Source organism: Euwallacea fornicatus, chromosome 22 (genome assembly GCF_040115645.1).
Source record: "Euwallacea fornicatus isolate EFF26 chromosome 22, ASM4011564v1, whole genome shotgun sequence".
Taxonomy (NCBI): Eukaryota; Metazoa; Arthropoda; class Insecta; order Coleoptera; family Curculionidae; genus Euwallacea; species Euwallacea fornicatus.
This window is the reverse complement of record NC_089562.1, coordinates 2,676,418-2,691,519: the sequence shown is the minus strand read 5'-3', so window position 1 is coordinate 2,691,519 and position 15,102 is coordinate 2,676,418. Positions and strand designations below refer to the sequence as shown.

Here is a 15,102-nt window from a genome sequence, read left to right as displayed (position 1 = left end):
TAAGACTTCGTTTATAAATATTAATGGCTTTATTAATAAAGTTGTATCTGCCTGATAATAAACATTGTTACAATCCACCAGAATGTCGCTGGAAAGACTAAAATCAAAATAGCATATTTTACATTGAAAATTATGATCCATTTATAATTTAGGGTCAATTAAAAAATAACGAATTAGGAAATAACGTACATGGCAAAGTCATTATAAAGAAAAATATTGTATAAGGACCTTTAAACATGTTGTTATTAACACATTTTAAAATTAAACTTAAAAGATGTAAATCATAAATTGACCAAAAGAAATTATGTTTGTTAAATTGGTTCACAATTTCGAAACATGTTTAACTATTGTTGACAAAATTTGAGGTCGTTATACAAGATTTGCACAGGCATCCAAAATTACTCTTTACAGTCGATTAAATAATTAATGAAGTGTTCCAGTTGGTTACTGTAAGTGCAAAGCGTCTTGATTAAACTCAAAATAAGCGATCTGAAAACTCGAAATTTTGCTTAGAATTGTGCAAAATCAAGAAATATCTTGAGAGTAATTTTATGCTTACCTGCAGTACTCCAATACATAAATAACGACTTTGTATTAATTTCAAGGCATACCCATTAAACAACAAAGTATGATTACTCTTTTCGCCTTTTTAATAAAAAATATCTGGCTACTAAGTATACAAAAATTCAAACATTAAATAAACGGCCACTGGTGGGTTAAGTCCTACATAACAAATTTTGAAATGGATAACAAACTAAAAATATACAAATAAAGCGAAACATAGTAGGACAACTCTAGATAGGGGAGGGTTGAAAACATGCGGAAAAACATATTGTCACATGAAACCCAATATACCCAGCCGCCCCCTTATACCTAACACGAAAATAATCTTATATAATATAACGCACGCCCGGGTCTTGTTTGGCAACAGCCTATATACGGTTACACTCAGCTAAGAATGCAGTACATGAAAGAGTCGTAAATTCTAGGGACATGTCAGTCTATGTCGTCTTCTAGTTTTGAAGGCGAAGTATCAAGTAAGTATATTTTGAGTGCGCGCTCCCTACCCGCCAATCTGGTACATACCCTACCTAACCTGGAGTCTTCCTTCTGGGCGATTTCTCGTCTTTCCTCTGTCGTGAGCTCTTTCAAATTTTCTCTATGATCTCTGAAAAAATATTTATCAACTTAAACGATAATTCTAATTACAAATTCTCAAATTGGACTTAAATTATCTAATTGTCACAGTTATCATTTCTATCAGCATGCCATTACTGAATTACCAAGATTTTCTCAATTGTTGATCATAAATTATTCAAACTCAGTCATAAGGCAACCGGTATGAGATATAGTAAATATAAAAGATTTGAGCTTTGAACGATATCATCTCTCATTGATGAACTTGTAAGAGCGAATTGAAATGCATTTAACGTATTCTACATCAATAATTTAATAAATAATTCTGATGGTATATTTAGAAGTTTTGTCTCACGAAAGTACCATCAATTTTCAAAAGAAGTAAATTTTAGTGGGTAGGAACTCTTGGGGACTAAACGTAAATCTTTTAGGTGAATCATCTTCCAGAATAAGATTATATTTACAAAGCCAGCAGAACATTTCTTATAATCTGTTTTTAGTCAAATTTAAACTGGATTGTTTTTTTGCTTTATTAAAAGTTTGGACTTTTAAAACGATGTCTCCTCTAATTTTTTGCACAATAGAATAATCAATAAATGCTTACTTGTAGAAGAACATAGCCCCGTCGTCTACATTCAAAGGCCACTGTTCCAGATTCTCTACGTTCGGATTCCATTCTAAATTATCGTTTATCTCTAACAAGTGCATATCGAATGGATAATTGCCTTTCACTTGAGCTATATCTAGATGTTCCAAAGGTATGCCGCTTATACCCGATACTTTCGACCTAAGGTGGTTCATTGTTAAGATATCTAGAACAGCCTCTGAAATTAAAATAATAAAGTCTTTAATATGCTACCTTCAATTAAGTTGAGAGTTGTTACCTTGGAATGATCCTAAAGTCAATTCCGAAGGACTGAACTTTCGCAAAAATACTACTACTTGATTATTTGATGTCACAGTCTCTGGTTCTGATAATTCTTGAAGGTACATTTCAAAATTGTAGTTAGTGCCAATCTCTTCTCCGAATTTCTGATCATCCAGGTATACTTTTTTAGGCTGAAATTACGTACTATGCTATAGGAACATACCTCACTTGAGTCGACTTTAAACAGTTCAAGAAAAAAAAACACTCTTGTGTAACATACCTTTTTCCAATTTTTCTCCCGCAATCGACACTTATTGAAAGGGATATCTATGTTTTGCCTCTTTTTGACGTTATCCAGAATGCTTCTTTTTACCGACTCAACCGTCTGACATCTGGCTACGATATGTTCGAACATAAACACATTCGGGTCCGTCGTGTCTGGCTTTAAGTCATAAACCTGCAACGAAACGATTATGTCTACAATTGTTAAGCACTAAAAAACAACGACGCACTCTGCACTGAAATTCGTCTTCTTTTAATACCCGGCCAAGTTTGAATATCAGCTTTTCTCCATCTTTTATACATCGCAAGTTGTCTTTTAGCCGCGACCACTCTTCCTCCAAATTGAAACACTTAAAGACTTTGAAGTAGTCTGATGGTATGCGTAGGACTGATTCGAAGTGTTTCTTTAACATTTCCAAAGTCATCCTTCTGTCTACGAAAACCTAAAGTAACAAATGGTCAAATTTAGCAATGAAAACATGGCTTTGTTCGATTTAATTTCTGTTTTTGTCTCCCTGTTGTTTAATGACTAATTCTGGAAAAAACTGTAAGTGCGGGAACCTTATCCAGTTGTTACATAAGGCCCATATTAAATACTTTTCAAACTTCGAGCGCCGAAATCCGGCAAATATTAATATTTAACCGATATTGTCCACTAAATAGAAATGCAACATATGCCAACAAATTTTGAAAGAAGATATATAATTACTTACCATGCAACTATATTTAGTTCCTTCGTCTGAGTCCGGACTTACAATCGTTTTACTTGCCACCTGTTAATAATACAATTATCATTAAGACTTCTATTCAAATAATTTAAATCAATTTATAATAATATATATAATCTCTTAAAAACGAATTTCCAGATACTAACCCAAGCACGCATTGTAGTCACATTAATTGATATTTATAAAAAGTGAATTTGATTATGATATCTCAAAATCGAAACATCGGATCATTTTTTTTTATCAACTCTACATATGAAGCTTATGAAGGTCCATTACAACAATATCTTTATTTTGCGATATTCTTTCTAATTGATAGGATCACAAATAAAACAAATAAACGCCATGTATATAGTATCGTCATACTCCAGATTTTCTCCAATATAGCTGATTTCATTTTCCCACTTTACCAGATTTCCATGGAGTGCATCCTTATGCTGGACACACTCTGTACCAACGGTTTATTGGATCATTAGTGTTTTATCACAAATTTCTCCAATTGTCTCATAAATTAAAACTTTTTCATTTCTATTCTTTTTAAGCAAGTTGTTAGTGCTATACTCAAAATTTCTTTTTATTACATTACAAGAAATACACATCAAGAGATTATAGGTTTTCGTCAAGCAGAATTTCGTCTTGTATTTGCATTTCTTTCGCTCTCTCAATAATACATTGCCATAATTCAACTTGTTGTTCTAACTCCTTCATCTTAGTTTCAAAACGCTCGCTTTTCCGTTTCCATTTTAACAGTTGCGTCGAAACAAGCTCCGTCTGCTCTTTGCACAAATCCCTTAGTTTTTTACGCATTTCCAATTGTTTAGGAAGTGTTTGTTCGTCAGTTTGTATGCGATTGTGGAGGTGCATAAGATCTACTTTTGATTTTGCGATTCCTTCGTCTAATGCTTTGACGAGCAGTCTGGTATTTTGTTCCTGTCTGTTTAAGCATATTTCCACTGAATTGCTGCCGGGTATTGAGTCATTCCACAACTCGTCTGTTTTTGTCACAGAGGCCAACAAGTCGAAATCTCCACTTCCCACATCCATAGTGCTTTGCGCTGCTTCGTCTCCGTCATTAAAACATTTATCCCCGTCGTCTGGTTTTTTCGACGAAGATGGTCTGAAGTAACTAAACATTACTTGTTGTATAAATTGCATTTGAATAATTTTTCTTCATTACAAAACGTGACTTTAAAAATTTTATTGAAATTTGCAGAGAACTGGCCGTACGTAAAATAACAGACACATGTCAAAATCGGTTATAACAAAGCGACCTGTTATTATAATGAAAATAATGTAGCACAGGTAGCACAATATTTTGTAAGGCTGAGCTTACGTACATAATATTTTTAGATCGTTTACTCGCTTCCGCCGCATTTCAAACCAGTCTTGGTCAAATATTCCTGCGATCATTTACCAATAAGGCAATTGTGACTGTTCCCTATAAAATGAATAGTACCTACCCTTAAACGCTAGGAATATTTTTTTTAATATGCAGGATTAAACTACACGTAAAACAGTTTTATAATTAAATTTTTTCATTCACAAACGATTTTCCCTGTGTAATACCAATGGTTAGGAATGCGACGCCGAATAATTATAAAACGAATTTTAAAATACAAAGCCGTATAATAATAGGATCTTTTAAAAGTGCCTGTTTAATATTACATTCCCCGATTGGAAAGGCTCTTTAAAGTCTCAAAGTGCAATTATTAATCTAGCAACATAGAGGAACGTATTAGTAATTTTCTCGTATACTTTACATCAACATTTAGATAGTCATCAACGATTTTTAGAATGTTTAATTCTAGTTTTTGATCAAATGTAAGTCAAACTATATTTCAAAAAATATCAGAGTGATGAAGGCCGAGATTTGTATAACAACCTAACCTTTTTATTTCTTTTAATGTTTGACAAACAATTCTTCATATTCTACGCCTGTTTTAAAAGAATGTCCTACAATTCCTACTAAACTAACAATTATATCCATTTTAGTTAAACAAAATCATACAATTTTGGTGGAAAATATTTTCTCGAGTTTCTCATGTTTTGTCTCTATGCCTCCTATCGACCTAAAGGTACCCAGTATAACTAAATAATTTCGTGTTTTCACAAACCGTCTGTTTAGACACGTAGAAGAGTTCAATTTTTAAATTCTTTATAAATACCAATTCACCACTGCATCTAGTGTCTATTTCTTGACAAAATATTTGTTTGAAAATTCCCTGCTTTACCCTCCTCCCGTTTCTTAAATTGTGTTCTTTTTTTGTATTATAATTTGTTCATTTAATTATAGACCATTGAGATAATCTTCTCAAATTTAGGTTTGCCCATAGGAAGTTAGCATTAGTTGTGATCATGTTAACGTTATAACGGAAATACTATTGTTTCAACAATTAATTTTTCAGTTTCCTGTAAAAGGAATTATAAGCGTGTTGGAAATAAATAATTTAAACAACTATTTTAAGATATATACCTTAAAATAATAATTTTGAGGAACATCCTTTTGTGTTTCGGATTGCGTCTCTGTATTGTCCCAAAACATTTCCTCCCCTGGATGGCCTAAGACGTCGTGGTTATACGAGTCTTGGCAAGGATCCGATGGCGACGCCATGTGTTGATCGGTGGGAGAAACGGCATCATGGTATAGGCCCATATACTCAGCTGTAGAACAATTATTAAAACTTCAGGATATATTAATTTTAAGAAATCACCACCATAAGAAATTAACTTAAGACCATAATATTATATTTAACTAAAAATAATGGTGTCTTACTTGGAGCATCTCCAATCAAAGTTCGATCACTGTCGCTCAAGCTGCTGTCTTCGCTGTTGCTTTGGTCATAGGCGTCTCCGCCCATTACACTCACCCCTGGTTGTGGTGAAACTCTTAAACTTGGCGAATTCGATTCGCTATCGCAAACTTGTTCCGGTTTATCGACGTTTTGGTTGCAGTCTAACGATGGAATTGACAATGATTCCAAGGTGGCTGGAAATTGGGACCAAAACTGCCAAACGTACTAAAAAAACTGGGGAAAACAGACTTACCTTCATCAGTTTCTGGTAGTATGATGTTTATACAAATCACAAAAGTATATGTTTCAATCAACCGCTTCAATTTGTTTAATTTCCTTTTCGCTACCTCAGTATCTTTATCGATTCCACTAGCTACATAGATTCTATAGTCTAAAGATTTGGACTCAAATTGTACTATCTCGGTATCATCTTTAAAATACTTTGGTTCACAGCTGTATGTCCCGACAACAACCTAAATCAAAGTACAAATGATTGTGTAATCCTACTCTAACTTGAAAACAATTATTTTTACCTGTAGGGAGGAAGGATCTGTGGATAACAGTAACCCTATCTCTTCTTTAAGTTCGCCTACAGTTTCACCTTCATCTACTCTTACAATTTTAGGCTCTTCTATTTCTTCAGTCTCAAGATTGATAGGATATACTTTCATGTTTACTCCTCCAGGTTTAAAGGTCCTCCATTTAGTTCCTTATATAATGAAAATAGTGTTAAAAGAAAAAAAATATGTAAAAAAATTAAACTTGATATTTTTTGATGAAAATTATATTCTACATATTTTTATTATTATGCGGTATGTTCCTTCCATCCTCCGATTTCATAAACGGTAATATATATTTTGGATAAATCAGGGAAAAGCGGCAAATTTTTGGCACTAGTGGGTTGCGATTATTTTCTAGAATTTCAGAATTTATATTGATAATTCATCTAAAATATAAAACAGAACAAGTTTATAAAGAAAATATCTACGAATGCAAAATTTTCTGGTTATTTTAAAACAGAAATATTTCCTGAATAAAGGAATTGGACACCATATGTATTGCTGCAAAATTCTAATTTTTAATTAAATTTAATTCATTCATATGGTTGATATGTGTGTACTGTTAGCGGTACTTGCCAGGAGATATATTTCGATAATTGTATTTCTCAAATTGACTGTTTGACATACGATGAAAATATTCGAAAAATTTCTAGTCATAGGTATGCTTATTTCCATTTAGTTGCGTACATTTACCAAAATATCAAATTATATTACTAACCTGGCTCTCGCGTTTCCAACATCCATTCGTTGACCATACGTGGGGTGTCTTGAAGCATCGTCTCATCAGACTCAAAGCTGCAGAAGACGCATTCCTGGAACTTGTTGTATATTACTAGCCGACAATCGTTCACATCCATTATTCCCTCTAACTTAAATCTGGTGTGGGCGAGTTGCGTAACTTCCCGAAGAGTTGCCTCCAAGTAAGTCTACAACAAAGAAGCGACTTATTATCAGCCAAATAAAAAAAATAAAATATTTAAAATTTTAAAACTGGAGAGAAGTGTGTAAGGTAAAACGTAGGGGGTTTCTTTGCTAAAAACGTGCATAGTGAATAATAATTTAAACATCTATTAAACAGGGTGTTTCCTAAACTTATGGAGCAAATTTAAAGCGATATTCTTCGAGTCAAAATAAGGGAAAAAACCCTACAAATAGATGTCCAGAATTGCCCCATTTTCGAAATATAAAGTTTTGAATAGCACTAAAAATATCCAAGGTACATCAATTTCTTTTTGCATGAACTAGGAAAATTAATTGAATACTCACTGTTAATGTATGGAACGGTCCATTGGCACTGGGATGATAACACCAGACACTCAACTTAACCATTCCATCCTCCCTCTTTTTATTCATCAATTCTTCCTCATCTCTCTGTCGCATATTGTTCAGCAGTTTCTGTATATGAGGAGGGAAATCCTTGACAGTGATTGCCCTACAATTTCGTTCCTTGTCTATTTGTCTGTACATCAGCATATAGGCGTTCGTGCTTGAACTATACGCTCCGGTATAATAAGTCCTGTGAGGGCCGCCACCATAGGTCTTCTTAATGTCCTCGCTGGTAACCGGACTGACGCTTTGATCGTTGAAGCAAAACCACAAGTCTTTATCGAAATCTTTGATATAAGCGTAGTAGTGTCCCCCTGAGGCGCTGCCTGAGTGAATCATTATGCTGAAGAGTTCGTATACGTATGGTCCCTTTTGCTCATTTACATGATTTGTGCCCGAACTCACGTCAATACCTGATAATTAAAATAACGAATTGATGATGTACTATTGAATTAATTAGAACATAAAAATTCTAAATTTTTAGGTAAAGCTACGAGATTTGATATACTTTTTAGAGAAGCAAAATACGTACAACACATAAATGTGTCACAAATTTATTAGTACTGAAACATTCCACAAAACCGTAAGTAACTAATTTATATTATGGATCTGGATAGACCCAAACACACTTGTTGCACACCTCCGAATTTGAAATTAATCATAAAATTTCAGGATTTCATAAAGACTTTGCTGGAAGATCAAAACACACTGGCGCATCAAAGGCTCAAATTTTTAATCTGACGACTTACCCTCATCACTATCCGCACAATTATCATCATGCCCATTTACCGTCGACGACAAATCGGTACCCTGACAGCTTTCATCATCGGCGGAACCTGAATCAGCTGTGCTGGAATCGTCACATTTCGTCAAAGACTCTCCTTCGCCGAGATTATTATATTCCGCTTTGTTTCTACTCGGCGGGATGAACGAATTCAAATTAAGCTTTTCCGGAAACACCACTCTAAAACGGCGAAAGAGAGGCTCAATATTTGGTGAGGAAACATCCAACTGTCTTAGGTAAACTACTCACTTATCATTAAGCTTTATCCTGTGCATGGTGCTGTAATCAAAATCGAACCGTTTCAAATGCAACGTAAGCAAATAGGGAAATTTTGTAAATTTCAAGCCTTTGTGAGCATCGCACTTTTTGTTACATTTCTCGCAAAAATACTGATTGTTTCCATCTAAGGTTTCGGGCTGTACAAACGCCCGGAGTGCCTCCTCTACACTATTGTATGCCACCTGTAAATAACGAAAATAAACTTTTAAAATATTTCTCCATAAAACCCAATTACACTTACGTTACTACCAAAAGGCCTAACTGGCAGGGGGATGTCCAAAAACGTGTCTTCTCGGGATTTTTCAGTTCCGCATTCCAAACATTTGACATAGTCCAACATTTTGCCCTCATAGAGGTCATTGATAAGATTCGCCTGCTTTGTATCTTTGAATTTCTGTTCTAAAGCATCGAACATAACCCTGCAGAGCTCTTGAATATCGTGTTGATGCCACGCGTCGCTTCCTAACAACAATTAAATGGTTGTTAGACTACAACTGAGCATTATACTCGTTTTAGAATATACCATTACTAATCATTGCACTAAGTCCTTGAGCTCTATCTAGTCATTAGATTTACTTAGACTATTTTTAAATTCATCAACTTAGTTACCTTGCCATCCAAAACTAGTAGTGAGGTTCGTAGTTTCCACGGCCGATTTGGTGGAGGTTTGCAGATTTAAAAATAATTTTTGCAACTGATAAGGAATTGAGCGCGATTCATTGGCGCCGTCAAATTCCCAATTGTATAAAGCGTTGCGAAACTCCGGAGTCATATATAAAGCCTGTAGTAAGCTGTTTAGGTAACATGTCATGGCTTGATTGACCAGGCCGACGTAGCTTGGTGACTCCGCTACAAATTAAAAACAAAATCATGAGTAGAAATTGATAATTAGATAAGTGAAATTACTTCTGCAAACTCTGGTGAGTAATGATTTGATTGACGTTCAGATGTAGAACAGTAGCTGTTATTTTCTTTTCATGAATGAATATTATCTACTCCACGTTTGTGTACACCACCAACAATTTTTATTAAAAAATATATAAAAAATAGTTTTCAATAAGTCGCCACTTTTCTTTCAAACTCTCCTTCAGACAATTTGCAATTTCATCCCTTCAAAACTCCCTATTAATTTAGAACGTTAACAATAAAGTCAGTTAGTTATAATTAAAGTAAATAAGCAATAGAAGCGTGTTTGTAACACAACACGATGCTCATCATCTACCTTTATCGATCCATATAGTTTAATGTTGACTTAATCTCGACAAGAATTTACAATATTCAAATAGGTAAACATTTGAAAATATAACTATTATGCGACAAAAACCCGTAACCTTGTAAATGTAAATCGGCTTTCATCTCACATTTTAATTGTTTTTGAAACATCAATATTTTTATTTGAGAGTTATTACAAGGTTGGTCTAAAATATCCGGAATTATACGTGGAGTCTATTGTGTTTCACTTTAAAAACCTCTCCTGACGTCCTCCTTCTGATGTGTCTGAAAAGTTTAGAGGCTTTGCCAGATAGCTTCATCACTAGAAAATTAACATATATGTGTCTATTGACTATTTTCATCAATACCACAACGTACAGAATAGAATGAATGAATGATTCTGGAATGTTTAAAGTGAGAGGAGTCGTAACCGCCAGTAAATAATTCAATTTGGTTAGCACTCTGGTACGGAATTGTTATTTTATTTTTATGAGTGAATACTGTTGAACTCGTCTCTACACATATGCATACAGCACTGGAATTCATCATTCGACTGATGGATAACACTATTATAACATGCTTACCACTGTTTTATGATTTACTATGGTTATAATTTGACACAAATTGTCGAATTTTTATTCACATTACATGAAAATTCTCTTACCTACAACTGGACTAAGCTGCGTGGCCTTTCTCCTGCCCTGATTATAATCAAACCCTGGAAGATCGCAAAAGGGCAGAGTGGAATTGGAATATTCATCAGAAGTTTCTACTGTCAATTCTCCAGTGGTGGGACTTGCGGACGCTCCTAAATGTAGCTCGTCCTCTGAAATGTCCGACGACCCGTAACACAAGGCCATGTTTTTGTTTTTGGATAGCGTAACCGCAAATTCGAATTCTAGATTTCCCCGTACCGTCCACAACCACAATTCCGCCTCTACCAGTGATTTTTGTTTATGGGGACTTAAAGCAGCCTAAAGAGAAAAATATTTTATATGTAATGTTCTCAGTATTTTAATACGTCGTCATAATTTTTTATTAGTTTTATTATTATAGATACATTAAACAGAATTTCACAATTTTCTTAAGGCTGTTTTGGTAACGCATGTATGGCATGGAATAATTATACTTCCTTATGTTTCTTAATATGTGTTATTAGTATTCATTTTAGTATTACTACTATGGAATATTTGCATGTGATATGTTAACAGACAAATTTTCAATTTATATTATCAGCTTATTCAAAAACAATCAGTAAGTTACCTACAACTAGATAATGTAGATGAAATTATTGTATGTATTATATAAATAATACCTAAGAAAATCGTAAACACTTCTTTATCTCTCCAGTTTTTAATCATTATTATTTCAGAAATATTTATCTATGTGTTTGTAAAATGAATAATAACATCCAAATACACCTACTGCTTTAATTTCGCGCTACTCGTCATACTTTGGGGTTTCACAAACGATATGAGCTCATGTTATGCATTTGGCGACTTCTAAAATTTTTTAATGCTCCATAAATTTTTAAGTTGGTATTTAGTTACGGTTTTACACCACAATAATCTATTTTAATAATATGAACACTCAACAAAACATTTGCCTATAACAAATTTCCTCATCTAAAAGACATTGGCGCCTTTTATATGTATGTAAAACTTGTGTGTTTGATGTGTAAATTTTTGTTTAAAATTAGAGTTGAATAAATCACCTACTACTAGTTACAGTCAATACCGTCATCAATGCTAATTGAAAAGTGCAACACGACCTATTAATAATTGAATAAATACTTTGTACTTACATAATCCTTTCCATCCACTTTAAAGGTAATTTCGATGTCCTCTGGAGACAATGTAAACCTCTCAGCCACTTGCATGAATATGGACTCTATCTGTTTTGATGGGGTGACAATAATGTAGAATTCATTAGGAGAATCCCGCATGGGTACATTTGTTGAATCTAGCAAGTACACTTTAATCGACTCCTCATCTTCCAAACCCACCATTTTCTGGGAAAGAAATGCTTATAAACTAGTCTGTTTATTGATGCATTGGGAAACTGAATATGAAAGTTGTATATTTATTATTTCTTAAATGGTTGTAAGGAAATTTGTATTTAATTTGCAAGTTTTCCTTAAATCAGATGTCAATATACCTCTCTTCAAAACTTTTCATCCTATTGAATACATATAGTGTAAATTTTAGGTCCCTGAGACAAATTTTAAAAGAAAAAAAATCTTAAATAAACATGATACATTTGGTTTCTGGTACAATACATACAAAAATTACAAAACAGACCAATTTATTTTGAGAATATTTACATAAAAATTGGTATCTCCGCCAAAATACAAAATTTTGGCAAAATTGTATTATTAATAGGAATCTCCCACAATTAATGTCGGTGGCAAGTTTGCCAATGACATCATAGAAGATCTGCCAAATAAGTCAGGATAATTTCTAACTCAACACGTAAGTGATTTAAATGAAATATCAAATTATTTGAAAAAGAGACTAAAATAATTATTACTCATTTATATTTATTGAAAATTATTTTTAGTTGTTGTTTGGTTTCTATTGCAATTGGAACTATTGAAGGACCATATTTGAAACATTTAAAAAAGTATTTAAATTGAATGATGGTATAATTATCTACAAAGCGAATCAAAATACTTAACAGCAAAATAAATATAATTAATTTTTTAAATAATATACATGGTGGGGAAAAGAAAACTGGAAATTTTTTACCAAAAAAATCGTCTTTATGATTTTATTTTTTTGTCTCCATAACAGACGTCTGAAACATGCAGTTTAGCGACTCAATCTTCATCTAAACTATAAAACTGAATATTGCAATTTTCTAAGCTAAATATCACTGTTTTTTAAATGATGATTGTACAACTGAGTTTGAAAATATTTTTTTCATCATTAGAAGTTTGGCTTTGCTAAAATTAACTTATATGAAACACATTGATGTTAATATAACATAAACCAAAAACTAAGCATAGATTTAAATTTTGGACATAAGAAACATCCAATACAATATATAAGTTTAAGAAAAAGTATTACCTAGATCGAATGAAGCATTTAATGTTCTATTTTTTTGTGCTTTTCTTATAAAAAACTTGAAAAACAAAAAGTAGCAGTGTCATTATTTTTTAGATATTATTAAGTACTAAGTGATAATGTATATATAAGGAAGTAAACAGAAAGTACCAGAATTCACCAATTTTGGAGTTATTTTGACAAGAAAAAAACTCCCAAGAAAGCAAATAAAAAGAGTTATTTTACATTTTCTGATAAAATTTATGAAATGGCCTTTGATGCAATTCTTAAAGAAATATAACTAATTTATACATTTTTCTTTAAGTGCATATCAAATTTCTAGACTGAATATACATATTCATGTCTGATGAAATTTGGCCTTCAATTTTAGTATCGCTTATGGAATGTAACTAATAAGAAGCAGGTTAATGAATTCAATTAAAACTAAGATTTGAACAATATCCAAATAGTCTACTAATCAACTTTAACCAAGAGTATGTGCAATTTCAAAAATAGAATATATTGTTTTCCATTCAGGTCAGAAAGCATTCTGGCTTATTTCCAAGAGATAAATTTAGATGCTACTAAAGCTGTGCTTCTAAAACCAGCTTTGGGGTCAAACTTAGTACTAGTGGGACTTACCAAATGTTGAATCGGACAAATTGTGGCGGTTTTCTCTAGCCCTCCTTGGGAAAATCAAAACTGGGAATCAAAGAGCACTATGACAAAGATGATGATGTAAAATTCAAATAGTTGGATCTGGTTAAATAAATTATGTTGAAAGATAGTAAGAAATTGCAAATTAAATTATTGCAAAACACTTTTTTTCTGAGGCAATCAAATGACAGAACTCTATTACCTATTGAGGATGGGAACAAATTTGTTTACGTCATTTGAATTTGATAAGCACGATTACGTCTCTTTTCCCGGTACAAGTTCGAAAACACACACCGAATTGTATCGTTTTATAAATGGAGAAATAAATTTAAAGACAAATTACAATTTCTGGAAAAGAATCTGCAACTCTACACTTCTTGGGGGAAAAAAATCTTACCGGAGGAACTTTGACAAGCGAGAAATTCACGGCGCCATTCTCGTCATCTGTCAGAAATAAACCTGAGGTAGTCATATGTCACATCTATCACATCACAGAACAAGATTGTGGGTACATGTTGTAAGTCATGGAAACGAGTGTAAGTAGATTTTGGTGTTTAACACAATACGTTAGATATATATTCTTTCGAAGATTTAATATAAATTGGAATTATATCCGTATCGAGAGTCCAGAATGTATAGCTTTCTTGGATTTTACTAGTTATCAGTCGAATCAGAAACGAAAAGTAGGACAAGTACGGTATCTATGAGTGTAAAATAATGAAAACCCCATAGAGTTAGGAATAAATTGTTAAAACCTAGCTTAATCCCAATTTCAATGCTTGCAAATTGAAATGCAAAATTAAATAGAAAATGGTAAACCTTAGATGGGCTCGACTCGCATTAATTAAAACTAAAGCAAGTTTCCCTAATAATGAATAATGAGTAAATGTTAAAAAAATATCAAGTAGATGTTCAAATATCAAAGACCTATCTTAGATAGATTCATTTGTTGGATGTCAACAGAGGCGTTCTCCAACTGTAATAGAGGACTTGCGTACCATTCTCCCAGAACCTTAACCCAACGTTAATTTTTATAAAAAATGTAGAATTTATGTTTCTCCATTTTTTTACAGCGTTAATATCACAACTGTTTGAAATTTATAATTTGAAATAGTAAATACATTTGTTACAGTTGTTAAAGCACTTTAAATATACATACAGGGTTATAAAACCGAACTAGACTTCACAAAACTGTTCTGACCTACTCCAATGGCAAAACGGAAAGCCTCTCAGAAAACTAGTAAATTGCAAATGATTTAATCAACGCCCTACGTTTGTGGTTATCACAATATCAACACATTAATGTAACCGGCATTCCGCGGGAATCTCGGTGGGTATTAGCTTTGGAAATTCGATTATTATGGACCGTAGAAGTAGAGGATTAGAAAATCGGTTAGATAAATATGACTCGTGGAGTGAATGGCATTTTCCACGAG

The 15,102-nt window shown here is 33.0% G+C and overlaps 1 protein-coding gene across 3 annotated transcripts; it reads right to left on the bottom strand.

The window, feature by feature from the left end:
* Positions 1 to 10: 10 nt before the first annotated feature.
* On the bottom strand, positions 11 to 14,118 carry Usp47 (ubiquitin specific protease 47). 3 transcript variants are annotated; one of them, XM_066294975.1, is made up of 20 exons: positions 13,869 to 14,118; positions 13,652 to 13,768; positions 11,770 to 11,976; positions 10,630 to 10,939; positions 9,363 to 9,602; positions 8,995 to 9,215; positions 8,724 to 8,935; positions 8,440 to 8,654; positions 7,631 to 8,103; positions 7,083 to 7,290; positions 6,338 to 6,513; positions 6,058 to 6,277; positions 5,786 to 5,998; positions 5,486 to 5,673; positions 3,001 to 3,060; positions 2,518 to 2,730; positions 2,286 to 2,462; positions 2,022 to 2,196; positions 1,742 to 1,961; positions 11 to 1,168 (listed from the first exon to the last, which is right to left on the bottom strand). In XM_066294975.1, exons 3-20 carry the CDS (start codon positions 11,971 to 11,973, stop codon positions 997 to 999), a joined length of 3,897 nt encoding a protein of 1,298 aa, XP_066151072.1. In that variant the 5' UTR covers positions 11,974 to 11,976; positions 13,652 to 13,768; positions 13,869 to 14,118; the 3' UTR covers positions 11 to 996. The 3 variants fall into 3 exon arrangements, with proteins under 3 accessions (XP_066151072.1, XP_066151071.1, XP_066151073.1); XM_066294974.1 differs by having other exon boundaries at positions 13,652 to 13,728; XM_066294976.1 differs by having other exon boundaries at positions 13,652 to 13,728; positions 14,064 to 14,113.
* Positions 14,119 to 15,102: the final 984 nt, after the last annotated feature.